Here is a 20000-nt window from a genome sequence, read left to right on the forward strand (position 1 = left end):
AAGCTGAACAAATAAAAAGAAAATACCGCTGTTTGTGCTATTGCTGTTACTGATGAGGATGACGGAGAAAGCTTAGAGCGTAAAACAGAAGTTCAAGATTGTGGAAGCATTCTAAGACGACAAAGAAAAAAGCGCAAACAAGCGGTTTACAATGAAAAAGGCAGACGTATACGAGGATAAAAACGCGTAAAGATGAGTCAGATCCACTTTCACAGTAAATTGACGAGGCAACCTGCAAAGCAAATTAACTTGAACTTATGGCACCGGTCGCCTCTTAGTTAAAAGACGATTCAGGAAGCACCAAAAAAATGAAACTTAAGTTTTCAAGTTCTTGCCATGGTTAAACTTATACCACCATAATAATTATGACGGCTTACTAGCGCCAAAACCACATCATTAAAATGTTCACATGAAAATTACAATTTTCACGAGAAAATTACAATTATCAGTGACAATTACTATTTTCTTCCCCAGATAATGTTTAAACTTTCAGTTTTGGCTCAAGTATTCCGTCTGGAAGTGAGCCAGAACTATAAATTGTTCATTTTCACGTGAAACTAGTAATTATCAAGTAATCATGTTAAATTATCAAGTTGATCAGGCTTACTTTTCAGGCATTTATGTCTAAGTATCAGGTGTTCATGTTTAATTATGGTTTCGGCGCTAGTAAATAAGCCAAGGATTAAACCAAAAATTAGTAATTAACACTGTCAGTTAACGTTATCGCTGTGAAGTACACAGAGCACGTGATGATTGATTTTTTTCCCACGTGAAAATGGTAACACCAGGTGTTGGCGCTAGTAAGCCGTCATATCATAAGACAGAGAGAAGAGGAGAGCCGTTCTATGACGGCTTACTAGCGCCAAAACCACATACTGGAAATGTGCACGTTAAAGTTACAATTATGTGGTGAAAATTACAAATTTTCACGAGGAAATTACTATTAATTTTCTAGGCAAATAATGCTTAATTTCCAGTTTTGGCTCTGGCAATCCGTCAGGTAGCGAGGCCAAAACGTAAAACTAGCAATCAACACGTGTTCTGTGGAAATAACAGTGATATATAACGCTAACGTGACAGTGTCAATTACTAATTTTCACGTGATAACCCCAGGTTTTGGCGCTAGTAAGCCGTCATACCGTTCGCAACTACTGCTTCTGTGCGCCGCGCCGTCAGTATGACTGCGTCTCTGTGTCACAGACCCTCGCGTCAAGTTCTTCACGAGAACCACAACCACGTGGAGCGAAACGCGGCATTACTACATCAAGTGCTGTTGTGTGTGGAACAGGTGTATTACTGACTGGACAACACCTACCACAGACACGCTCCATTCACCCACTAAGGGGCTGTTTGTGTTGATTAACTTGCCTTTACTGCCTTGTTTTGTGGTGCAGCTACACGGGTAAGGGACTTTGTGATGCCGCCGGATGACTGATTTTTAGCTGGCTTCAGTTAAAAACAAAGAATGATGTGATCTTTGGACTAACTTTGATGAAGTTTTCACAGCTTGTGTTTGACTTAGTTATTACTCCATGGCGTGGTTGTTCACTTCTTGCAAATGTGATTTCGACGCCCGTGATTTTCTGAAACTTATGTGAATCTGGACTTCAGAGCACGTACTTGCCTGTTTTGTTCGTGATGGGACATTATGTGAGTTCGCTGGAATGTTCTTGGGGTAAGTTCGACCGGGACACCTTTTTGATTCAAATTGAACTTGTGAGTCTTTCTGGGAATTCGTTGCATGATTAAATTAGTCGGACTTCGCGCAATGTGAAGTCACTTTTTCGCAAATATAAGGGATACAAATCACGTGTAATTATGTAGGAAACCCAGTAAAACGTCGACTTCTTCTGCGATGCCGTCCTTCCACCACAATAATTTACGACTTATCTGCTCGTGTGTGATTATGAACATCTGACACCGTGGTAAGGGTACGATTTGCTATCGTTAGTTGTGTGCTATCTCGGTTTTGAGCAATTAAATTTTTTCTTCTTCTTGGAAATGCAGTTTAAGAAAAGTTCTTTGCGGTAGACATCAACTCAACAATTATTGTGGACGGTATAGTTTTTTTTTCTCTGCTTTAATAAAAAGACGATCAGCAGTTGATTTGACATGTTTCCCGGCAAACTTTGTAATTGTTAAGACACATAACTGGGTGTATAGTTAAAATCTGTTTATTGAAATGCTTTTCAGCATCACACACACACACACACACACACACACAGACACACACACACACACACACACACACACACACACACACACACACACACACACAACCACACACACTTATAAACATACACACATACCCCTCCCCAACACATACCCTTTCCCCCACACATACACCCACATACACACACACACACACAGACACATACACACATACACACACACATAAAACACACTCTGACACAGACACACACATACAGACACACACACACACACACCAACACACACACACACATACACACACACCCGTCCCACCACACATACCCCTCCCGCCCCCCCACCCACACACACACTCTCTCTTTATCTCTCTCTCTCTTTATCTCTCTCTCTCTTTATCTCTCTCTCTCTCTCTCTCTTTCTCTCTCTCCCTGTATGCTAGAACTCCGATAAGTCCAGTTGTTACAATAAAGATCAGAACAACCATCATGCCGTCTGGAAGTTAACTTCAGGTACAGTCTCGTTTCAGAACGCAGTGAAAATGCATTTTGAAGAAATATTACGAACCGAACACTATTTAAACAAAGGTTTTGCCTTGAAGGCGAAACGGGAAGCAAAACGACGAAGGCGCGCACTGAACTGCATTGTAACACAAACACTGATCTTGCGAGTGTTTTTAGAATGTAAACGGAGACAACACAAACATATCAAAAGATGTTTCTTTACGCATCCGCTTCTTTTTGAGAAAGTTGGGGAAACAATCTTGTTTTGTTTGTTGAAGGTTGGATTTGTTCCAGCTACTTCCATCATGAGTGTTTCACATAAAGAGCGAGAGGGTGGCGGTTATCTCAATGAGGTTTTTCTAATCATGCAAAAAAGCAGTGTCGTGATGATCGTACTGCGTCTTGCCGTGTGATGCATCATTCCTGCACCTATGATGAGATGTTTGTTATTTTCACAAAACAGTTGCGTGTGTCTGCAACTGAACTTCGCAGTTTTGAAAGAAACGCCAAAGAAGAAAAATAAGGCCAGCAACAACAACAACAACAACAACAACAACAACAACAACAACAACAACAACAACAACAACAACAACAACAACAACAACAACAAACCCATTTAGACATTTCTTGGCAGGTTGAAGTTGTCACGTTAATCGAATATAGAGCTCTGCAATTGGTCTGGTATTCTTTTGCTCGCCAATTATTTCACTGTCTCTGATGGATCTCATATACATAGTTGGAATACCAAGCTATGGCTCGAGGGGACAAATGACAAAATGCAGAACAGCAAGATTAAGCAAATAACGTCAGGTAACTATTATATGACAAGAATGCGACAACGCATTGAAAATCCGTCGTGCTCTAAAGGCATGCAACTATTATTGCTGTTTACAAATAAGGGTTCAGCGACTAGTCAGAGAGCATTTACCGTATTATGCGTCTTCTGTCTAGTAACGTGATTATCAGCGAAATAATGGACTAACAAAACATGAAAGGATACGAGGGCTAATTAAAAAGTAAGTAGCCCACAAAAGAATGCTTCTCGACACATGTGTTTAACGAACATGATTGCGCTTCATATGGAAGATGACGTACCCACCCCTGTATCTTCTCATATTGTGACGTCATCAGTGGTAAAAGCCGCCAACTATCCCGATATCATTCTTTATTACCAATTCAGTGCCCCATATGGCTTTTTGACCAATCAGGACGGATTCTAGGTGACCTGTTAAATGTTATAACGTTCAGGCAGGGACCCTTTTTGTTTATCAAGCTAAAAATTGACAAAACAAAGTAAAAATTTAAATCAACAAGATCAGCGTGATTTATTCTACAGAATGACACTTCAAATGCTGTCAGATAATACTCTCTTTATCTAAAAAAAATACCGATAAGCGAGTTTTGTCGGTGGGTGCTTTACGGAACAGCAAGGTACCGCCCATCCTCTGAGTGTGAAATGCCGACCCGCTCACTTGAAATCTAAATTACCTAAGTTTGAAAAATCAAATGAATTTGCGTCACTCACGTTACGTCAAATGTATCTTTACGTCATTTCCCATCCGTCTTGAGTCGGTTCTAAATCTGTCGCTCTCTATTCAACAAGAAAAAGCGAAGCAACCGAAACGCATGTTGAACATGGTTTATCTTGTGAGATTGTTGTGTGTCAAACGCATTTGATCTGTGAATATTCATCACGTCAGGAGTATTACTCTGATTGGCTGACCCAGGTCACGAGAATTCTTTGACTGACAGGCATAATCAGGTAGGAGCGCTCAAGTTCCCATTGCGGCTGTTCTGTCTAATTCGCGGGGTCGCTTCGAAATTTGTTTTGGTCGAATTAAACGGTAATAAAACCGTTATTTCTAATATGCGGACTGTTAGCAAATGATAACAGTCATGTCTCACAAACGATATCAGCATTCGCCTAAAAGGCTCATGCTTGATATCTTTTTTCTCGACATGCCTGTTATCATTTGCTAACAGTCAGCATATTAGAAATAACTCATAATTACGGTGGAGAAACTCCTCTTCTGATTCCTGGCGATCACGTCATCATTACGCGCCCACATTTCTTAGTCTAACCGAAATGAGTGAGCTATGTCCTCAGGAATTGCCTTCAGAGTGTGTCCTTTTAGAGGAAATGAGCAGGGTTATTCACTCAATTCGACCATCACAAACGGAGCGACTGACATGCTGACAGTGACACATTTTCTCCGTCAGATTTCGGGTCATATAACATGCAATGTTTGATGGATGTTGCATGTTAACCAGTTTTAGGGGCTGAGGTTTGAATTCAGTAAGTCTTTGCATGAAACAAGCAAAAGTCGAACAGCAGGGAAGTTTGTATTATAGTAGTGTGGAGTGAGAAGAGGGGGCGGGGGGGGGGGGGGGGGGGGTGGGGGGGGGGGGAGGGGGTAAAGAGTTGTACAAATTCAGTCAGCGCTGAGTACTGTCATGACAAGAGTTTCCTGCACTTTTTTAATTTTTTAATTTAATTTTTTTTCTCTTCATAGTAGATGCTTATTATTCTTAGCTTTCGCAGCGTCTGTGTGGTTTATGTGAAATGTTACAAAATATACAAACAACAACTTCGAGCGTTAGTACCGTGTTTTAGGAGTTGCATGCCAGCTTCCTTGCGGAGCCCATTTTGCATTTTGTTTCTAGGCTAGTTTTTACAGTATGCAATAAGAGTCCAACGGTCGTCAGTTACCTCCTGTAGAGCCGAAAGCCACGTTTTAAAGCAATGTGTTCATATTTTAAAGCTATTAATTACTAATTCGTTCGTTGAATACGACTAAACAATCATTTGTCAGCGACGCATGAACTTTTCCAGGAAAATGAGATGGAAGTGATTGTCTTTTGCAGGTGCTCCATGGACCGCTGACGTAATACACTTCAGCTATGACGTGGATTAAGTTATATCATCAGTGTCGTCATCCTGTGTAATGACGTAATTGGAGTACCTTTCCTACATCTTCAAGCACCATGGCGTCACGTGGTGAGGACGAGGCGTTACGAGAACTGAGGTGCTCTCCTGACTTCGTTCTGTAAGATACAAAAACTATTGGTATTGCTGTGGACTCATATTCTGTTTGCACGTTCCTGACTCTTTTATTCTAATATCCCCTTCATTGTATGCTGCCTACAGCACTGTGCACATCATTTCTGTTTATTCCAATGAGTCATTCTGCTTTTAGATGGTCGTCATTGTTTCATACGATGGTCCTCCTTTTTTCTGCAGACACTATTGTAATGTCGTTCGCCTGTCTGACTTTCGGTCTGTCGTTTCTCGTTACCTTGACCCGATGGTGAAACAGGTATTTTGTCCTTCAAGTTTTACCATTAATTGTATTACTCAGAGAGGGCAAATGGGTATAAACATTGTACGCATATCTCACGCACGGATTACTCATCAAGGGTCTATGCCGCCATTATAATTGCAGATTTATCTCTCCGTCTGATTCTTTGCACACCACCGACTTCCAAATGTCTTGAGTGCCTAGTCAGTATTTCGAACCGAAAGGTTCACGGTATTTTCGACAAGTACGCACTGGCTGTTAAGCGATACCCTCTTAAGAAGCGTAATCACTGCTTACACGTTTTTTACATTTTGTCAAGTTTTGACTAAATGTAGAGGGGGAATCGAGACGAGGGTCGTGGTGTATGTGTGTGTGTGTGTGTGTGTGTGTGTGTGTGTGTGTGTGTGTGTGTGTGTGTGTGTGTGTGTGTGTGTGTGTGTGTGTGTGTGTCTGTGCGTGTGTGTGTGTGTAGAGCGATTCAGAGTAAACTACTGGACCGATCTTTATGAAATTTTACATGAGAGTTCCTGGGTATGATATCCCCAGACGTTTTTTTCATTTTTTTCGATAAATGTATTTTATGACGTCATATCCGGCTTTTTGTAAAAGTTGAGGCGGCACTGTCACACACTCAATTTTCAATCAAATTGATTGAAATTTTGGCCCAGCAATCTTCGACGAAGGCCAGCCTTCGGTATTGCATTTCAGCATGGAGGCTTACAAATTAATTAATGACTTTGGTCATTAAAAATCTGAAAATTGTAATTAAAATTATTTTTTTATAAAACGATCCAAAATTACTTTTATTTTATTCTTCATCTTGTTCTGATTCCAAAAACATATAAATAGGTTATATTCGGATTAAAAACAAGCTCTGAAAATTAAAAAAATATAAAAATTATGATTAAAATTAAATTTCCGAAATCGTTTTCAAAACTATTTCATCTTATTCCTTGTCGGTTCCTGATTCAAAAAACATATATAGATATGATATGTTTGGATTAAAAACACGCTCAGAAAGTTAAAACGAAGAGAGGTACAGTAAAGCGTGCTATGAAGCACAGCGCAACCGCTACCGCGCCAAACAGGCTCGTCACTTTCACTGCCTTTTGCACTAGCGGCGGATTACGTTCAGTTTCATTCTGTGAGTTCCACAGCTTGACTAAATGTAGTAATTTTGCCTTACGCGTCTTGTTTTACTATTCTAGTGTTTGCTATATTATTTTTTGTATTACTCATGATACAACATTTTCCCCGTTGGGGTTCGCCCGTATAAATCGGAATTTGTTGGCCATAAAAAGGGTATGACTAACAGACAGTTTATTCACATGAAAAGTTAAGTCAAAGAATTTGAATATATATATGCAATAGAGAAGTACCGATGGCCCAGTGTCCTTCGTATGCTCCACCTATCTTTTGCTCTCTCCGTTTCTCTCTCACAAACACACCCACTCAAGCACGCACGCACTGCAACACGCACGCACTAAAACACGCGCGCACGCACGCACTCAAACACACACACACACACACACGCGCGCACACACGCACGCAGACACATACACACACACAAACACTCTTAGAAACACACACACACACACACACACACACACACTAACCCCCCCCCCCACACACACACATTAATTTACTGTTCCTATACCTCCGCGTTTAGCGCCGCCACAAAAGGCGACGGTAGGTAACAACAGTTTATTTTTTTTTTTTTTTTAACGATTATTCTGTTCACAGTTGAAACTTTATTGGTGAACTGTTCGTGGTAGTTACGAGAAAAGACATTGAAGTGACTTTCAACCCAAAGAGCCAGAGACGTGTACAACGTGAAAAAAAAACCTTCTGGTATTACTTGTACAAATTCGTTCAATTTATTTTCGTGAACCCGGGCCACCTCAACCTTACGTGTTGTTGTTTTCTGATGTGTAGAAGTGCCTTTGCAGAGTTTAACTCATTGTCTCCCAGGTACGGATATGTCCGTACCCACTCATATGGCTCTATCTGACCAGGTTCGGATATATCCGCTCAGACCGTTAGCTTCAGTTGCTTCCTGTAACGTCCATCCAACGCCTGTATTGGGGTCCTGATTTGGCCTATATGGTCCGCTGGACCCAAAAAGCAACAACTAACCAACCAACGCCTGCATTCCAGCGTGTTGATACACAGATACTACAATTCTGAGTGACCTGCTGCAGCACAGCTGGTCTCGGCTAAAAATAAACCTTGGTCAACACAGCTGGGGTAGAAAGTGTTAAGGGTTGAGGCTCAGTTAAACACACCTGTGGTATAAAATTGCGCTTTGTAGACTGTGGAACACAATCAATTAAGAATTAATGCAAAGGCCGTGGCCTCGATCATCCCTACTCACACTCGGCACTGCTGTATTTTAGTACTATAGTCAAACCTGTCCATAACGACCGCCCAAAGGACCGATGAAAAGTGGTCGTTGTAGACAAGTAGTCGCTATGGGAAGGTGAATCATATAGGAACAAAACTCTCGTCGGGGATCTTTTGGGGTATTCGTTGCGGGCAGGTGGTCGCTTTCCAGAGGTGGTCGCAAGGGCAAGGTCGACTGCATTACACCGAAAGACAACAGGCATTGACGTTCGACGTCTTATCCCTGCGGTTCCTTTAAGCTTCCTTGTGGGAGAAAATGTGCATGATCATTCTAAGATTTGGTCTGGGAAATCAAAACGTACTGCAGAAAAACACCAGCGTGCGCTAAAGGCTGCTTTTGACTCGAACGGAGCCGGATTATAAATGTTTCTTGCAAGGCCTGCGCAGCTGAAAAAGGATCGATGACATACGAGTCAATTTTTCTAATTATTCGACACGCAAACCCAACTCAGCAGAAAGCAGACAGCCTGTTGATTTTAAAGGCACAGTAAGCCTCCCGTAAACCATCACAGATACTGTCAGGCTTTTAAAGGCACAGTACGCCTCCCGTAAACCATCACAGATACTGTCAGGCTTTTAAAGGCACAGTACGCCTCCCGTAAACCATCACAGATACGGTCAGGCTTTTACACACAGTACAAACACCCTTTCATTTAAACACTCACCGCTTGAGAACATCCTAGGTGCCCTCCGTAAAGAGCGGGCAATTTTCAAAGAATTTATTATTGCGTGGTTTATCTTACCCCTGAGCCATCGTGAACCCGTGTGATCCAGTTTCCCTTTTTCACAATGTAGTCGTCAGTTAGTAATTTGAATGCGACTCGATGTGAGCTTATCTGCAATAGCACGTTCTTATGTACCTCTGACTATGCACGAAACAAACGGCTGTGGTTCACAAGAACTCTAGCGATGGCTTTTGACTGTCCATGGTGTTCTAAATGAGTTAGGCTTTAGTGATTTTTGGCACAATCAAACTATCAATAATGTAACGGATGGTGGTTATTTTAATACTTTCAAAGCACTGATGAAAAATAGGCTACAAGACCAATTTGTCCAAACCTGGCATTCAGAAATAAATAACAATGAGTTTTATTATAATTATAGAATGTATAAAGAGAATTTTGAGTTTGAAAAGTACTTGTCCATCCTGCCGGTTAATTTAGCAAACGCTGTTTTAAAATTTAGAACACTGAATCATAAATTGCCTATACAAAAAGGTAGGACTCTTGGTATTCCCAGACAAGACAGAATCTGTCACAAATGTTCATCAGGTGACCTTGGGGACGAGTTCCATTATATTTTTGTATGTCCTTTCTTTACCAATTATAGAAAACAGTTGTTACGGTGCTATTATTATGCCCGCCCCAATTCAGTTAAATTCAGAGAGCTTTTTTCCACTACAAAAAAGAGTTTATTGCTAAAACTCGCAAAGTTCATGACACTTGTCATGGACTGTTTGAGAAGCGAGTAAAATTTAATTCTCTTTTAGCTTTATATTCCGTTATCTGTTTTGTGTTGTTTGTAATAGTATTTTTGTCCTTATGTTAACCCACCCATCACCCCCCCCCTCTCCCTTCCCCCCATTTCCCATAGTAAAGAAATGTATGTAATCACTTTGCACTTGTAATGTTTTATTATTTTTTGTATTATTATTATCATTATTATTATTATTATTATTTATTATTATTGTTGAATTGTTTCTTGTATTGTTTTTGCTCTCTCTCACCCCTCAACTCCCTTTTCTGTACATAGTCTGATTTCTTTTTGTTTTAGTTCCTTTTATTTGGTGTTGAATGAAATGTGTTTTTATTGTGTTTTTTAATTTTCCATGTACCCTCACGGGGTTTTATTGGAATAAATAAAACTTGAAACTTGAGGAACTGGCGATAGGCATAAACCGTCGTCTGCTACGAGAACCACGACCTTGCGTGACCCTGCTTCCGGGCTTTTCTTTTTTCAAACTTTCAAAACTTCGAATTGTACTGATCTTGTCTTGATGAAAAAGGAATTCTTTTTATGATTTAAGAATGTTTGTGTAACAAGATGTCAATTTATTATTTAGATTTTAAAAGTTAGGTCTAGCGCCAAAACGCACCACGGTCCGATTGTCTGAGAGACAATCCGCAAAATTAATTCTTTAAAAATTGCTCGCTCTTTACGTAGGGCACCTAGGATGTTCCCGTTTGGTGAGCGTTCGAATGGAAGGGTGTTTGCACTGTGTGTAAAAGCCTGACAGAATCTGTGATGGTTTACGGGAGGCTTACTGTGCCTTTAAAAGCCTGACAGTATCTGTGATGGTTTACGGGAGGCGTACTGTGCCTTTAAAAGCCTGACAGTATCTGTGATGGTTTACGGGAGGCGTACTGTGCCTTTAACCTGTGCCCAAGAGGAGAGATGTCCTCAGCATATATATATGCCGAGACAGGTCTGTGGTGGAGGTTATAACGCGGTTGGTGGGTGTCTTCATTCAGAAACTATTTATCTTGTTTTCAGCCCACTTCAGTCCATTAAACATTAAAACAGTTTTATGCCCAAGAAAAAAGCAGAATGCTTTTATTAAATCTGTGTCAGGAGTGTGTCCTTCTCCGGTGCCTGGGGTGTCGATTTGTCATTGGTATGCCCTAAGATCGTTAGTAGTGTTCAAGCTCTCAGTTCTACGAGGTTTGAGTTTTCTGTTGCGTTGGAGAACTCAATAATGCGTTTCAAAAGTTACCAGCCCGTCGAGCTTGTAGAGATCTTTGAACTTCAGTATTCCAGAGTGTGGTATTTCAGTACATGTGCCGAATCTGGAGAGATTGAAACGGTCTAGTGCCTGTGGTGGAGCAGTGTCAGATCACAGACGTTTCGCCAAAGGGTTTTGCAATCTTATTAGATGCGAAACGCCAACACGCTGTCATGTCTGGCCGTAACGAGCGACAGCCGAGATCCAAGAGGTGTGATGTCAAAGACATAAACTCGTCATAACCGACTTCCACGCAACCTAACCCTCCTCCTTAATCGCCCTTCCGAGTCCCTACCCTGGGTTTTGAACTTCAGAGCTGGTTCTCCTTTCATTATTTGTCATCGTCGCTTTGTCACTGTCATCGCTGACTCAACTTGATACAACTTAAAGGTACTGAACTTGTCAAATCCAGGTGCACGGAGCCCCTGGGGCTTTTAGTCATACCTCAGGCAGCTATCCGTTGGAAAAACTACCAAGTTTCATTGACTTGCACCCAAAGAGTCAAGAACTGCGCTTTTTTTACGAATTAATTTCGTACTCGGACCCGGCTGGTCTTGGCCTATTTTGGGATCTAAATTTAGATCAGGTAGATCACCATATGCACATCATGCACAACTGAAAAGACACGTCACTAGAAAACTATGTCAGACGTCATAATGAGTTTGTGTAAAACAAAATGGAGGTCGGAATCACTCATTTGAATCGAACTCCGACCAACCACCACGTAATAACTAGGTTAATTTATGCACTCGCGTGAACAAGAAACTGTCGAGCTTCACAGATGTCGTCGTTGGGTAGTTTTGGGTTTGTTTTACTACCATAGGAGGATTTTTGAACTGTAAATGCACTCAGCTGCAACAAAAACGCAAAACGAAGGCTGTGAGCTGCACTGTGCCTTTAAGACACATTCTTTTCGCCGGAGCCAGCCTGCTTGAATCTCACTGACCCCACTTGTTCAAGTTGGTTAAAGCTGCTGCAAGCTTAAAAGAGCGTTTGCTCAATTTAAAGTCATGGTCAACGATTGAGATATTGAATTTTACAGAGGACTAATGAATACATGAATTGATTTGATTGTAGTCATGTTGAGATTTGCAGCTATAAACTGGTTGCGTAACCCTATGATTTGTAGGAAGAGGTGATCGTTTGAAGTGATGGACAAACTTACTTGCAATACCGATCTCTGTATGCCATACTGACTTTACAACTTCAATTCATCAACACGCATCAACTTTCTTTTAGGAGAATTTGCAATCGCATGCACGCCTCTAACTAAGTCTGGTACACGAATGATTGTAGGAGATGATATCGAATGTGTAGAACAGTTTTCATGGACAACAACAAAACTCTGAATGTCTGCGGAAGGCCGGGACGGGAAGGGTATCTACCACTTTCTAAGCATCCGTCAATTTTGCCAGTGTACAACTTGGGAATTGTTTTTACGGCTTATAACAAAAATTAGTGCATCATATAAAAAAGGCGACCTTGTGACTTACAAGAACGGCCGGATGTTCTCTGACTGTTGAGGAAATGCAGAAACAGAGATTGAAGAGGCAATCTATACGTTCGTCTCCTTTTTTTTTCTCGAAAATTCAGTGAGTAACACCTATCCGAAATTAGAAGAGTGTCGAGTTTCCGGTTTCCTGACCAATCCTATTTTTCCTCCATACCCTTGAACGTTTTGGGATCCTTCGGAAGGAAAGAAGTTAAAACTCGATTTTTCAGTCTTTTCAAGAACAACAGAACACAGACCGCACGAGTTCAGTGATGGCGCTAATACTTTTTCAAACTGGTACACAAACTTTTATGATGAAAACTATCCAGAAAAAAAAGGTAGGCTGGTCTTTGGAACCAGTAAGAGTCCAACTCAGAGTACTTACTGGTTTTGTTGTTTTACCAGCGAAAAAAACAATAGTTCTAAAAATCAACCGGTAGGTTATACCGACAGCCAATTGTTTTCCGGTATTTTCTCATTTCAACCGGTAAAATACCGGTAATTACCGGTTAACGCCAATACTGACGAGTTCCGGTCAAAATTAAACAAACAAAAACACCTGCACGGTACACAAAAAGAGACTTTACTCCTAAAAAAGAGGGAAAGTTACCGACCTACCGACCCTTATGTTTTTTGCCTTGTCATCGAAAACAAACATTTAATTATTTTTTGGCCTTAGTTTTTCTGATCCTTCACGTTCCTCCTCCACACTCAAGGTTATTTCACCTTGCTGGTGGCCAAGATAACCAACATATGTAAAATTCAGCATATGTATGCATGCCGTCCGAACCTGCCCTCTAATCAAGCCGGAAAGTTCGCCATGTTGCATTCAGGTCACGTACTTTGTTATAATTATGCGCTTTACGAAAACGGGCCCACAACATCGCTTGCCAATGACACCGAGAAATGTTTGTCAAGCAACAGAAAACGGTATGTGGATTTGTCATACTCGGCCACCCTGGCTTCCGTCAGATATGTATGCTCAGCAAGCTATTTTTAAAGAGCCTGCCGGAAATAAGGCTATTTCCTGCCCCTAGAAATGCAGCAAAGTGTTTTCTTTATTCGTTTTTTTCCCCCTCAAATTGTAATAGAGTGGAACGTCCGTTTTGAGACCTCCAAACATCTTAGACAATCCTGGCTTAAGAAGGAGGGAGTCTTACATTCGAGGTAAATTTGCAGAGGTTATGAACAGAAAATAATTATCATAAAGCAAGGTCTTAATACGGAGGAGGTCTTAAATGGCGGCGGGGTTGCGGGAGGGGGGGGGAGGGGGGGTCTTAAAAGGGGGTTCAAGTGTATATTGTCTAGAAAATATGGGAGGCACACAAAGAAATATATGTGCAACTTTCACTCGTTTGCTTGCGCCCTTGAATAGTAAACAAGTAGACATTGTGGTTATAATGCCATCTAAGTGTCGTATTCAAGGACTGTCATTTTGATTGCTTTTGTATGTGTCGTCTCACAAGCTTAAAAGCTTACATGAAGAAAAACCCCGGATAATTGTATTGTGTGATTTCATTGGGGTGCCTTGAAATTAAAACATACCACTGAACAATGACGCAGTTCGAATGTTACGGCTTTTGAATGCATTGCTTGTGCTGCTTCGAGAGAGCCAGTTTCAATGTAACCGTGCATCACAAGGCATCAAAACAAACCCAAAGCTAACTTCAACGTCCTTTTATATTCCACTAACAGTACTACCATTCTTCTCAGTGATACAACCAAATACCTACCCGTGTCCATGTACACACACACCTAGCGACTTACACAAAGGCGCAAGGTAAAAGACAAAAACCCATCTCCCCCATTCAGATACAACCAAATACCTACCTACCAACTTTTGCAAAAAGATCATGGAAACAAAAGAAAACAACAAGCATAAACAAGTTCACCATGACCGGGAGTCGCACCCTGGGCTAAGGTGCACGAAGCGAAAGTGGGTGTCACCCACACGGTAGAGAACAAACCGCGGAGTCTGATTTGTTGAAACTACAACACATCTCAATTTCAACCAATCCAGCACCGCCGCTGGCTTACACCCGGTTGGTATCTTTCTCGTGCATCTCGACCCTGGTTGCACTGGAGGTGCATAAAGGGGGTAATATTGCAAGGAAAGTATAAAATGTCACGCTGGAATGTGTCGCCCGTGATCGAGCGTCGATTTATTGAAATCGTTCACGATGGATATCTCCTATCTACACTCAAAATACCGTCCAGTTGGCCGCTGTCAGCGTGAGTTCGTCCCCACGTTCGGCGAGAGATTTATTTCTCAGAGTCAACTTTGTGTGCAGACTCTCCTCGGTGTCCGAACACCCCCGTGTGTACACGCAAGCACAAGACCAAGTGCGCACGAAAAAGATCCTGTAATCCATGTCAGAGTTCGGTGGGTTATAGAAACACGAAAATACCCAGCATGCTTCCTCCGAAAGCGGCGTATGGCTGCCTAAATGGCGGGGTAAAAACGGTCATACACGTAAAAGCCGAGGGAGTTTCAGCCCATGAACGAACAAACAAACTCAAAATACCGTGACTTAAAATTACCGTAATTTGACTATGAGTGGCATGAACACACACCAAATTTGGGAAGCATTCTTTCAGAAATGGCAGTTTATATATAGCGTTGACAAAAATGGCACACACACAGACGGGATGATAAATATATATATATATATACGACTTGTGTCTGTGTGTGTGTGTGTGTGTGTGTGTGTGTGTGATTGATCGCCATGCACGGCCAAAGTTCTCGATGGATCTGCTTCAAATTTGGTGGGCTTATTGACAGAGACCCCGGACACAACCTGATCGATGAGATATTTCAACACGTGCTCTCAGCGCGCAGCGCTGAACCGATTTTCGTTTTTCACTGCACGTTACTATTTTTAGATCTCCCTTCCTTCGTGCGCTGGCGTCAATCGATATTCCCGTTTGTACGTTTATATAAAAATTTAGAAGGTCACTGCACGTTACTATTTTTAGATCTCCCTTCCTTCGTGCGCCGGCGATGCCGGCGTACACCCGGCAAAGCCGGGTCCCCGGCGACGGCCGGGTATTCGGCTCTACTTCTTCCCGGCGAAGCGGGTAATCATCTAGTATATATATATATATATTAGATGTCAGAGCTGGTGTTTGCGTGTGCGTCTAACGTCAACATTTTGCCAGATTGCTTTGCCCGCATCCAGTGAGGAGCAACCCCCCCCCCACCCCCGCTAAAGAAAGATAACAAACGTCGAATGCACGGCATTTATTCAGGAGCTATGTAAGGCGACATTGACAGACTTGTCGAGCAAGACCAACGGGGAGAATTATTGGAGAAAGCAAAGGTGAAGTTATGGCAAGAAAAAATGATCATCATGCATGATTCATAGTTATCTCGGATAGAAACACGCTGCAAGAGTAGGTTTACCGTATGACAAGAATGTGGCCGCCAGGAAAGTCTGACAGGTAGCAAGGTATGGTGCCAGGCACCCTCACACGCGAGTTAGTCACCTGTTTTAGCACCAAACAAAAGATTCATGTAAACAGACATAAAAACACTTGGCGTTATCTATTCGGATTGGTTACAGCGAAACAAAACACCAAGTCCCATTCTGTGCTCCACAAACACACAGACAAACATCGGTTTTGCTTCTAAATGGGGACCTGAGACAATAAGACAGCATTCCGGCGAGTCAGTCCCGACGCCCAGTGGCCGTAAAAGCGAAACGAGAGATGTCAAGACGAATGGCATTGCTGCGTACGGGCTAATAAACCTATCTTACCTTGTCGCAGGTTATCGTTCTTGCATCTTGCCTTCAATTACCTCCCCTGTAGGTCATGCCCTCGTGTACCCTTTGGGTATCTCCAGAATCTTCGAGAGTCTTCGAATATCGCCATGTCACTTCGACCAAAGAGTTTAGCCCTTGTGCTTTGCTTCTACCAAAAGTTTGGCGCATAATCTAAAGAAAATAGCTCCTTGTGAAGTAGTGGCACGTCTGCTCAGATTCTCATCGGTTGGTTTTTCAGCCACCTTCTGCGGGTGTTTCTGCGATTTCTGTCTTATTCACTCAGATTTGTTAGCAATTAGACCTCTACCGCTGGTCACACACAGTCAGTGACATGATACTTAAAGGGGGGACAGAGCTCTTCTCTATTTGTTAGCGTATTAATACCTCTTGTCCCAAATAGTCACTAGCTCCGGGGACAAAAATAGCTAATGAGCAGAGCATCTTCTATATATTTCGCCATAGAACGGCGTACAAAGTGTGCCTTTTCACAGGTCTGCATTGCATGCTAGAGCTATGCATGGCAATCCGCTCAGAGCGAACTGAGTAAGAACTTGTCGTAGTAAGACAGTATTTTGAGCTCCCATCGTCCTAAGACTACACAGACGGTTCATCTGGAGGGTCCCGAACTCCCGGGACTTTAGAGGGTTCGAAGACAGGGAGGTTTGAATTTTTGCCGACACATTATCCCAGGGGCGTTTATAATGTCAATGTAATTTCGACTTTTGGATGTTGTGTGAGTCTTTCATGAAAACAGTATGGTCATATCCGTTAGATTTACTTGACTCCGTAAAGTTGCGTCGGTATATACAATTCTGGCAGAACATTGTCTGAAAACAGTAGTGACGATACACATGATAGTACAGGCATGAGACCAAGGGTAGGGCGGATGGTGGTGAGAGAGGTGAAGGGACGGGGAATGTTTACAGTGCCGTGTGTCGGGCTGTGAGCAGTGCCCGCGGTTGGTTGGTTACTTAAGTTTTACGTCCTTACAGGAACTAGAGCCTATTAGGGACATGAAGTGTTGATATGCTAAAACAATGCCCGCCAATGTTTAGCTCAGGCACCGTCGCGGCAGGAAAATGCAGCGCGCTATTCTGGCCATCTGGCTAACTGTCGTCCTCATCTCAAAGGCAGACTGATACTAAGATGTGTAAGTTACACCCGCCTTCAGGCTCAGGAATTTTCAAACGCTCGACTCAAGACTAAGTACGCCAGTGGAGCTGCTCTGTTCAGGTTTATTGTGTCGCTGGACCCCCTCCACGCGGAATTCCTGCGACGCAGTGACGAACAGTTTTGGGAGCTCGGAGTATTAAGTAACTGAAACCCATCTCCTGATACCCTTGGTAGACAATGCTAAGGCAAAAAAAAAAAAATTGTCTGTTTAGGGTAACCCGACCGACCCTATCGATTTGGCGCCGACCCAAAAACTTTTTTTTGATTTCAAAAAAAAAAAAAAAAAAAAAAGAGGTAAAAATGCTAAAAAGAGACATTTGGCGTTTCTTTCTCTCCCTTTCTCTCTGTTTTATTTATACGTTAGTTTTGAAACATGTATTCATCAAATATAAGAAGTGAATGTTCAGCCAACATAGCATTTACACACACAACAACAAAACAAAAAAAACAAAAAAAACAAAAACCTACCTACCTACCGACCCTACTTTTTTTGGTCATGTTACCCTAAACAGACAATTTTTTTGTTGCCTAAACATTTGAATGGAGCTCGTGAATGTCACTCTCTTTTGTTGTTGTTGAATAAAAAGCGGTTAAAACGCGCTAACTTCCAAGGACTTACGCTTACAGAGTATAACGTCTTTTCGGCCGAAGAGAGAGGCTTCACAGAACGAACTGAACAAAAGATCCTGTCACCTCCTGGCATTTTTTTCGTGGTCTCGAATCCTGGAATCTGCCAGGAAATGTGGGCGATGCTAGCCGTGCTAATGAGATATGGACTTTTTACTTCCGTGACTGATGGCTTTATTGTGACGGGTGCCGATGGAAAACCAGCAGGCCCCATTTGTAAAATGTCTCAATGAAAAATCACTTCCACCTGCAAATGTCTCTACTAATCACGTGACAGACACTTCACACTAATTGGTATGTGCAGAAGGGCAAACAAAAATGCTTTTTAAACAAATCAACGAGGCTCGACGAGAGGGAGAGGGAGAGGGAGAGAGAGAGAGAGAGAGAGAGAGAGAGAGAGAGAGAGAGAGGGGGGGGGGGGGGAGAGGGGGAGGGGGAGGGAGAGGGAGAGGGAGAGAGAGTTTTATTCATCTCTTTTCCCCGTTTTGTCGAGGCCAGGCCTTCCCCCTTCCCCTACAACCCCGCAAAGGGTTACGTAAAGTCACAACTATATTGCAAAAGTTACATTGTAACACTATCACAATGATAGTGCGCAGCAGCGTAACTTCCATGTTTTCATATCTGAAAGTTATACCAGAGTATTGCGTACACTTTGTATAACTTCCAGGTTGGAAAATTTTGGTTGAAGACATGTCTTTCGTAATGAAGTTGAAAGACCAACGGCCTTTAATTGTGAACAAAAAGCCCGTCTGTTAAGTTCGAAAGGCAAAATCGCGGATTATTTTCAGTGTTTCAAGGTCTAAATATGCCAATAGGAAGGCATGTAAGACATAATTAACTACTTAGAGTCAATGCCATGTTCAAAGTCAGATTTTGAAACCAGAAGTGTGCAGCTCAGAGGAGCGAGTCAGGAAGTTGTGCAGAGTCAGTGGTAAACGTTTGTCTTATGGAGGCATAGTCTTCATGAAAATAGTGCCCCCCGCGGGTTAGGGGGAGTCCCATATTGTTTGGGACGAGAAAGAATTTACCCGATGCTCCCCAGCATGTCGTAAGAGGCGACTAACGGATTCTGTTTCTCCTTTTACCCTTGTTAAGTGTTTCTTGTATAGAATATTGTCAATGTTTGTAAAGATTTTAGTCAAGCAGTATGTAAGAAATGTTAAGTCCTTTGTACTGGAAACTTGCATTCTCCCAGTAAGGTCATATATTGTACTACGTTGCAAGCCCCTGGAGCAATTTTTTGATTAGTGCTTTTGTGAACAAGAAACAATTAACAAGTGGCTCTATCCCATCTCCCGCCCTCCCCCGTCGCGATATAACCTTCGTGGTTGAAAACGACGTAAAACACCAAATAAAGAAAGAATGAAAATAGTCTCACTGTCTCCGGTCTTGCCAGGATTCGACGTGGGAAAAGAGCATCCCTCCACTTGGTCACATACCAAACATTATCAGCCTGGTTGATCTCTGTGCACACTGCATGGGCATTGCATACTCGATGATAAAGGAAATTCCAACTGACCATAACAAGCAGTCAGGCTGTTGATTTGTGGTATGTGCTCAAGTGGAGCTATGATCTTATCCGATGTCAAACCCTGACTGGCCGGTAAGGCGTCCGCCCCGTGATCGGGAGGTCGTGGGTTCGTACCCCGGCCGGGTCATACCTAAGACTTTAAAATTGGCAATCTCGTGGCCGCTCCGCCTGGCGTCTGGCATTATGGGGTTAGTGCTAGGACTGGTTGGTCCGGTGTCAGAATAATGTGACTGGGTGAGACATGAAGCCTGTGCTGCGACTTCTGTCTTGTGTGTGGCGCACGTTATATGTCAAAGCAGCACCGCCCTGATATGGCCCTT

General features: G+C 42.3%; 2 protein-coding genes across 2 annotated transcripts in view; both read left to right on the forward strand.

The window, feature by feature from the left end:
* The window catches only part of LOC138968015 (uncharacterized), a 4600-nt gene extending 3165 nt beyond the window's left edge, over nucleotides 1-1435 (forward strand). The window contains exon 2 of the mRNA XM_070340576.1: nucleotides 1395-1435. Coding sequence (XP_070196677.1) covers nucleotides 1395-1435 — 41 coding nt within the window. The remainder of the gene's footprint in view (nucleotides 1-1394) is intronic.
* The window catches only part of LOC138969203 (uncharacterized), a 113373-nt gene continuing 94601 nt past the window's right edge, over nucleotides 1229-20000 (forward strand). The window contains exons 1-2 of the mRNA XM_070341937.1: nucleotides 1229-1675; nucleotides 5535-5716. Coding sequence (XP_070198038.1) covers nucleotides 5655-5716 — 62 coding nt within the window. The 5' untranslated portion in view covers nucleotides 1229-1675; nucleotides 5535-5654. The remainder of the gene's footprint in view (nucleotides 1676-5534; nucleotides 5717-20000) is intronic.

This window comes from Littorina saxatilis, linkage group LG6 (genome assembly GCF_037325665.1).
Source record: "Littorina saxatilis isolate snail1 linkage group LG6, US_GU_Lsax_2.0, whole genome shotgun sequence".
NCBI lineage: Eukaryota > Metazoa > Mollusca > Gastropoda > Littorinimorpha > Littorinidae > Littorina > Littorina saxatilis.